Source organism: Mus pahari, chromosome 8 (assembly GCF_900095145.1).
Source record: "Mus pahari chromosome 8, PAHARI_EIJ_v1.1, whole genome shotgun sequence".
NCBI classification, from domain to species: Eukaryota; Metazoa; Chordata; class Mammalia; order Rodentia; family Muridae; genus Mus; species Mus pahari.
Window position 1 is genome coordinate 6024005 of NC_034597.1, and position 8681 is coordinate 6032685.

Sequence of the window (8681 nt, forward strand, 5' to 3'; positions counted from 1 at the left end):
GGTGGTTGTGAGCCACCATGTGGTTGCTGGGATTTGAACTCAGGACCTTCGGAAGAGCAGTCGGGTGCTCTTACCCACTGAGCCATCTCACCAGCCCGGCAGCATTTTTTTCCTTAAGGAAAATGAAAGATTTATTTTTATGTATATATGTGCTTTGCCTGTGGGTATGTATGTGCACCATGTGTGTGCATGGTACATACTGAAGCCAAAAGGGGCATTGGACCCCTGAGTTGGAACCTTCATGTGGATGCTGGGAATTAAACCCAGGTCCTTTGGAGGACCAGACAGTGCTCTTAATTGCTGAGCCATCTCTCCAGTCTTCAGTTTTATTTTTAAATTGCATACAATCTGATTGGTAAGGGGATCTTTTAACAAAGACATTTTGATAAATGCTTAATTGTTAATTCCTACTGTGATTTTTTTTTCCTCTTTGGTTTTTTGAGACAGGGTTTCTCTGTATAGCCCTGGCTGTCCTGCAACTCACTCTGTAGACCAAGCTGGCCTCGAACTCAGAAATCCACCTGCCTCTGCCTCCCAAGTGCTGGGATTAAAGGCTTGCGCCACCACGCTCAGCTGAATTTTTTTTTTTTTTTTTTTTTTTAACCCTGGTGCCTGGTAGAGTGCCTTACATAGAATATGCAGTCAGGAACTGCTTGGTAAATTGCAGCTTTCTTATTCAAACATTACAAGATATCTATTATTTAAAGTATCAACAGGTATTGACATATTGAAGTATTAAATCTGTATAAGACATACTAGCATATTATAACTATATTAAATGTGTATAAGTTGTACGGCCCATTCTCTTTATAGTTTGAGAGGGGGTATGGAGGATGGAATATTTATGAACAAGGACACTAGTTTCTTTCCTGACAGGAAAAACTAAGTATTTGGATTTCTGTTTTATTATTGTTCACAATGTTCTTTGTATAAGGAATACTTTTAAAAGGTTGTCAACATTTGAATAGCAGACACTCTTTCTTTCTTTTGCTTCTATTGGTAACTCCTTCAAACTACTAATTAGGAGTCCTAAAACAACTGCAGATAATATTAGAATCTGTCATTTGTATAAAGTAGTAGGACTTTTGATGGGTGGTAAAGACAAAGAGGACCTGGCTGGGAAATGCCAGGAACTGCTTTTCTCCACATCCTCTTCAGTTTGGTAGTAAATGTCATTGATATGCAATGCTACAGATACTCTTGCATTGAGGACTCTGAGTTGCTCAGTCTGATGCAAGTCAGAATAATAATTTAATCTTGGTACCAAGTGCTTTCGAAGGATCTTTTCCTGTAGTCCTTAGAAGCCTGACCTTATCTCCATTTACAGATTAGGGAACTGACATATTAGGAAACTTGTATGATGCCCAAGGCTGCTTACTTGTAAGTGGGAGAGCTCCTTATCAATCTAGCAGGAAGAGACTGGTGTTGGAGCCCCACCTCCCTTTTCTTGTTAATTGTTTGGTTTTGTTTGTTGTTTGACAAGTTCTCTCTGTTACGTAGCTTTGGCTGTTCTGGAGATCACTCTGTAAACCCGGCTGATTTTGAACTCACAGCAAGCCACATGCCTCTGCCTCTCCAGTACTGGGATTAAAGGTGTATGCCACCACTTAGCCTCTTTGTCAGTTATTAATTATTCAATGTTGACTGTATAAAATGGTTAATATTAAAACAGTGTGCTAAAGTACCTATGGGCATGTCCCTTGCACCTTGGTGCTCAATAGGCATTATTGATATGTTTTAATAACTATCATGATGCTGAGATCTTGTACTTAATAATTTTGAGACCTGTTCTTAGTATACGAGATAAAAAACTTTGAAAACGAAAGAATTATCAAGCAGAAATCAAATTGTCATATTGATCTTTATTGGTTAGAGTTCCATTAGTGTTGTGAAAGCAGAAGGATCAAGCAATGAATTGTGAAAGCAGTATCTTTAGGAAGTGAGATCAAGCTTCATGTTCTCCATTCTCACTTTTCTTTTCTTTCTCACCCTATCTGTCCAGCAATCAGAATGTTTGTACTCAGGATACAATCTCTCAAGTGTGGTACCTAAGTGCTTTTGTTTTGAGTATCCAGTAGCTGTGGTCTTGGTATCTCATTGATAGTGCTTCTAGCTAAGCTCTACATTAAGTTAGCAATGCCAAGGACCAATAGAATTCAAATTTTAATTTATCATAAATGTAGAATTATAAAATCCAAGCTAATAAATAAATCATATATATTACATCTTGGGAAACATTTTGCAAATGTTTCAATGAAAAATTTGAAAATCTGCATTGGAGACACACAAGCTATGTTTAATTAGTGATGGTAATATGTGTTCTAACCTTGCTCATTGTTACCCTTAGAAAGTTAAAACTTACAGAAATTAGCTTTTAGATTTAAAAATCTTAAATTTAAAAAAGTCATCTCTTGGTATTCCATGACTCCCACAGAATCCCAAATTGACAGCTGCTCAGATCCCTTCTATAAAATGACACATAACCTACACACATCTCTCAGTCTACATCACATCATCTCTGGATTACTTACAGTACTTACATAAATGTAAATAGTTGTTGCATTGTATTTAGGTAAATTTTAAAAAATATGTAACTGCTCAGCATGGATACAATTTTTAAATTAAGGAAAATATATTCCAAACTTCAGTTAGTTGAATCTGTAGGTGTACAGCCTGAGTGTTCAAAAAGCAACTATCCTTTGATAAACACTCAGCAGATTACGTTTTTGGATTTCTTGGTGTGCAAACCGGGGTGGGGGGGGAACCCTAGCCATACATTTCTAAATGTGTCTAACAGAAATTGTGTTTATGCTTTATTTAAGACATTTTCTTACTGTGTTTATTAGTCTTACCTGTGTTATTATGCTGCAGATACTCTTGCTTCAGCCTCCCCAAAACTGGGGACTCTGGGTGCATACCACACCCAGCTCAAGCTTTTAAATGTGCACCTATGTCAAAACCTTTTCTCCAAGTCCTGACTTTAATATATTATGGAAACATTTACATATTAACTTTTGCATTCATTTAAACATTTTAAAGGGTTTTTGTAAGTTAGATATTTCTTCAACAGAGATATTGGTCACATCTTTCTTACTAAATATTTGCCAAAAAAAAAAAAAAAAAAAAAAAAAAAAAGGCAACAGATAATAGCAGCAAGTAGAGAAAGCTCACCAAAGGCACCTGTAAGCCCGAGGTGCTGAGCAGGCTAAAAGGTGCTGCTTTACTGAAATGAGATAACAGACTAACAGGAACTAAAGGCAACTTGTGGTGGTCCACTCCTGCGCTTTACTTGTTTGATGGTCCGGGAGGGGGTGAGTGTATGTGCTAGTGCTTATTTAGTGATCCAAATCTGACGACTGACTGGTATATTCCTTAAGCCATGGGGGTCTCATCCGATTCTAGGAAAGACAGCCATAAATAGTGAGAGACTAACAACTCAACTTTAAAGTGGTACACTGATTTTGTGGCTTCCTTCTTGCTGGAGAAGAAATTCAGGTTCGCAGGACACAGTGTGACCTTCAGTTGTGGGCACCGAAGCACGCGTGCCTGGCTGGCCGTGCAGCAGGGGCTCACACCTGGCCGGCGTTTTCACACCTGCCACTGGCGGCTCTGGTTTCTGGGCGTCCGCACAGTGGCAGCTTCCCATTCACAATCCAGCTACCGTGCAGCCTCCCGCGAGCCCAGAGCGAAGGCCGGTGCCGGGCTCCGGAGGGAGGGCCTGGGCGACGCTTTGGTTGCTGCGCCGGGGCCGACCGGCAGGCTCTTCCATAGGTGGCTGCGTTTCCGACTTCGCCCTGGCTCCACTCCGGGGGCTTGACGTGCAAACTTCGGCGGAGCGAGCAGAGAGGGAGGGACCGGAGAGGGGGAGGAGGCGACGGGAGGCGCCTCCGCTTAAGGGAGCCGGCCGGGCGCCGCCGCTCGGACGGACGCGCGGACGGAAGGAAGGAGCGGGGCTGCCGGCCGGGCCGGGATGCGAGCGCCCGCAGGGTGGGCAGCCGCGGGCTGGGGCGCGGGCAGGCCTGAGGTCACGGCAGGCAGGTCGGCTCCGGGCGCCGGCCTCCCGCGCCGGGCCCGGCCGGGCGGCCGGCGCCGCAGTGGCAGCCGCAGCCGGCGCCCTACGAGGGCCGCGGGAGGCGAAAGCGAAAGCCAGCGGCGCCGCGGACTTTGCGCCCGGGCGGGGAGGCGGGCGGCGGCGGGGGCCGGGGGCTGTCAGCACCGCGGGCCTGCGGGCCGCGCACGCCGCCGGAACTCCGCGGAGCCTCCTTAAAAGCGGCCCCCGCGCCACTCTTTTCCCCCTTTTTGTTACATTGTAGGAGCGGAAAGAATGTCGGAGCGGGCCGCGGATGACGTCAGGGGGGAGCCGCGCCGCGCGGCGGGCGGAGCAGCGGCCGCCCGGCAGCAGCAGCAGCAGCAGCCACAGCCTCTGCAGCCCCAGCGGCAGCACCCGCCGCTGCGGCGCCCACGGGCGGAGGACGGCGGCCCCGGGGACACCACCACCTCGGCCGCCGCCATGGCGACGGTTGGGGAGCGCAGGCCCTTGCCCAGTCCCGAAGCGATGCTGGGACAGTCGTGGAATCTGTGGGTGGAAGCTTCCAAACTTCCTGGGAAGGATGGTGAGTGTCCACGCCTCCTGGCTCCCCACGCCCCCCCGCCCCCTCCTCTGGCCCCGCTCCCCTCCCCCGCGCCGTGTCCTGTGACCCGCCCCCTCGGGGGTCAGGGATGCTCTCTTCTGCTGGGTTGTGGAAAGCTCCGGGTTGGTGCCCACACCTACCCGGAGCGTGCGTGAGCGTGCGTCACACTCCTAGCCACTGACCTGCCTCTCCCCTCCTCCTGTGTGTGTGTATCTCCTAGGGACCGAATTGGATGAAAGTTTCAAGGAGTTTGGAAAAACCCGCGAAGTCATGGGGCTCTGTCGGGAAGGTGAGTCCAGCCCCCCTGGTGGAGTTTGAACCCAACCTTGGGGAAGTTTTCTTGTTGCTTCAGCCCACCTTCCCTGCTTGCCACATTGAGGTCGCTGCTGAAGAGGAGGGAAGAGGGTGGGTAGAACATTTGGAAAGAAATGTCATTTCTAGGGGCTCTTTGTAATGGGCAGCAACCTGGATCCCTTCTGGAAACAGCAATTCAAAGGGATGGGCATAGGAAGCAGGCAGGGAGTTTAACCTATATCCCTTTAGTTATGGACAACACCCGGGAAAGAGAGTTCTAAGCATTGGAAAGTAGTGTCTTTCTGGGGATGCTGTAGAGTAGGAGCCTTGACCAAACCAGGTTTTCTTAAGGCGAAGAGTGAATTTCGAATAATAATTAATTTATTATTTTGACTTTTTAAGATAGGGTTTTTCTTCATGGCCTTGGCTATCTGGGAGCGTGCGTTGTAGACCAGGCTGGTTTTGAACGGAGAGATCTGCTAGCCTCTGCCTCTTGAGTGCTGGGATTATAAAGGCATGTACCACCATGATGGGCATTTGAACTTTAAAACTAAAAGTATTTAAGCCTCCCTGTACCCTTGTTTGTATGGGGATTTAAAGCAATGTTTAGAATGCTACCAAAAGATCATCACAAGGAAAGAATACATTAAGGATTTGTGTGATTGTTGGCTTTGCCAAAAAAGGGGACAAGAATACAGAATTTTACTAACCATAGTAAATCAAAGTCTACTGATTGGTTGATCTAAAGATATGCTATCAATGAAAGTCAGGTTAGGAATCAGGAAACTTAGCTATGTCTTTTGACAGTACCCTTTTTCTATGACTTTTGATTCATAGTGACTACCCGGGCAGTCTGGTGAGAAAGGTCATGGCCTTGAGTCAAGTTTGGGATTCAGAGTTCTGAGTTTACATGTGCCCATGCAGTTTGATTTCTCACCTGTAGCCGTTTATTTTGGCAGTTTCTGTTCAGGACTCAAGAAGCAGAACGTTGGCAGCTGGGTTTCTAAATGCATGACTGTGCTGACCTCACAGTCGCTGCAGGCTTTAGCTCTCACCTCTTCTTCCTTTTCCCTGCTTTGGGTTTTTCAGCTGGCCACATGGTCTGTTGGTATTGTCAAGAAGATAATACTGATGGCAACCCCATGGGTGCTTCTGGTTGGAACAGACGATAGGGAAAATGAGTTGATTTTTCCTGAGGATCACGGTTTCAGGGGAGAGGGAAGAGGGAAAGCACAGGACTTGCTGGTGATGTTGCAATAGGAGAATCAGTTGTTAGTCCGGTTCTAGTGGTGACTTGGCAGCCCGCCTGGGATTGAAAAATTAAAATCACTAAGTGGCAACTCTGGTAGGAAGTGTTAGAGTAGGGCCCTAGAGGTCCTCATCCACTCTTGCTCCTGTTCTTTATTCCTGCTGTGGGTATCGTCCCTCAAATGACTCCTCTAAGTCTCTGAAGGCGGGGTGCTGAGTGTTGGGTAATTCCCTTGCAGAGGATGAATGCATTGCCTTGAATGCCTTGATCTCTGAGACTCAAGAACATCTAGCAGCTGAACCCATTTCTGTTCGGTTTGATATTTTCTAATGGGAATAGGGTTCGTAAAGCTCTAAGATCTCATACCTAAGGCCAAAGGGAGTCACGGACCTAGTTGTGTTATCAGTCTGTAAAAGAGCTTGTTAGAGGTTGGTTCGGGTGAGCTTTGTTGTTGGGTTGATGGTTTTGGGCAGGGTTCCCCTCTGTAGCTCTTGCTGTTCTGTAACTCACTATGTAGATCTCCAGCTGGCCTGGAATTGAACAGAGTTCTCCCTGCTTCTGCCTCCAGAGCTCCAGAGTATCGGGCTTAAAGGTGTGGACTACTCTACCTGGCTTACATCTCTAAAAAAATTACTTTTAAATTTTATTTACCTTTATTTTATGTGCATTGGTGTTTTGTCTGCATGGATGTCTATGTGAGAGTTGTGAGCTGCCATGTGGGTACTGGGATTTGAACCTTGGTCTTCTGAAGAGTGGTCAGATGGCTGAGCCATCTCTCCAGTCAGCCAAACCACCTGCCCCTTACTCACGTCTTTTTAAAGCTGCTCTCTCCATTTATAAGATGTTGCAGCTGTCTGGAGCTTATGCTCGCATATTTGGAGTAAAGACTGAAGTTTTAGTTCAGTCACTACTTCTTCATGTGTTACTGAAAAGTCCAGGTTTGAAAGACTGAGGACTTTGCCTGTCCTGAGGGTCAGGGAAGTGGTTTGGTTGGTGAAGTACTTACTGTGCGATTGTGGAGACCTGAGTGTGATTCCTAGACCCTACCTTAACCACCCACCCACTCCCCACCAAAAGCATGCCTGTTGGCACAGGCTTTTAATCCAGCGAGCCAGCAGTGTATCTCTGGGGCTTCCTGCCAACCAGTCTACTTGATGTGCTCCAGGTAAGTGAGGCCATGTCACAAACAACATGGTGGGCGGCTCCAGGGGAACTGATCTATCCGAGGTTGATTTCTGTCCTCTACATACATGTCTGCTTCAGACACACTTACCCTACACACCAGCCTAACAAGCGGAACGGGGAGAGAGACCTATATGTTCTAGTAACACTGATAGGACTTACTTACCATTGTCTTTAGTTGAGATTCTCTTCCATCAGCCAGTGATGTTTTAGAATTAAATCTGTATGTATTTCTCTCATCAGTGAAGTTAAATTGTGAAGAAATATGTATAATTTGTATATAATTTGACTTATTAATGAAATAATAAAAGTGAGAAATTCTCCATTATGAAGCCTTTTAGGAATATAAAGACCCTGATTCTTTAATTCTTCAATTTGTGATTTATTAGCCAGAGCGTTATCAAACATGGGCTATGAAATTAGCGTTTTAACCTCTCTGAAAATAACTTTTATGTTGAAAAGGAGATGATAATACCTATTTCCCAAGGTTATTGTAGAAGGTGAAAATAAATTAGATAACTTAAAATGGCCTCTTGCACAGTAATTTCTTTGACCCTTTCAGTGTTAGAACTGACTTTGCAATTTACTTTCCGTCGTCATCTTTTCAACTTAGGACCCTTGAATCGTTCTAGGGATCAGAGTTCTGAAAGTATATGCAAAATAACTTATATTCCTACTCTCTAGGGCTAATGTCTGAAGCCATTTTTCTTGGAGCCTCATTGCCAAAGTTCGAAACTACAAAGTTAGATGCTCTTGTTTTCTTTTTCTCTTTTCTCTGTAACTTGCTTAAGTCAGTTTGTTCATACCCCAAAATTAATGCTGTGGAAGAAGCGTGGAACAATAAAGTTTGGTAGAACTAGCATTGCTCCCGAGTTAGGTAATATGTCACCTCATCTTCCTTTTAGCACATGGAAGAGTTAGGGTAATAAATCATTCACTTTTCAGAGATTAGCCCATTGCTCGTCTACATCCTGGTTTCATACTGCTTAACTTACAATACTAGTGGATGGCATTGTGGAGTCTGTTGAGCTAAGGTTGATAATATATTTTGAACTTTTACTAATCAAACTCAAAAAAATAAGTTATGTTTTTCTTTTAAAAGTTTTAAATTAAAATTCTACTTCAAAATTTTTCACAAATTCTTTATTTGTGAAATTTACCAAAATTTATGTTTAAATGGAATTAACTGCTGTAAATAACTGATTAGGGATTTTTTTTTTGTCTTTTATTTATTTATTTACACTCCAGATTTTATTCCTCCCCTTAGTCCACCCCCCCTCAGTCCACCTTCCAACTGTTCCATATCCCATACCTCCCCCCCTCCC

General features: G+C 44.9%; 1 protein-coding gene across 4 annotated transcripts in view; it reads left to right on the top strand.

The window, feature by feature from the left end:
- The window catches only part of Atxn7 (ataxin 7), a 117639-nt gene that overhangs the window by 27295 nt on the left and 81663 nt on the right, over positions 1-8681 (top strand). For 2 of the 4 annotated variants that reach the window (XM_029541452.1, XM_029541453.1), the window contains exons 3-4: positions 4314-4613; positions 4852-4920. In XM_029541452.1, coding sequence (XP_029397312.1) covers positions 4325-4613; positions 4852-4920 — 358 coding nt within the window. In that variant the 5' untranslated portion in view covers positions 4314-4324. Of the gene's footprint in view, positions 1-3733; positions 3988-4313; positions 4614-4851; positions 4921-8681 lie in introns of those variants that run through there. The other 2 variants (XM_021203490.2, XM_021203489.2) reach the window with 2 other exon arrangements.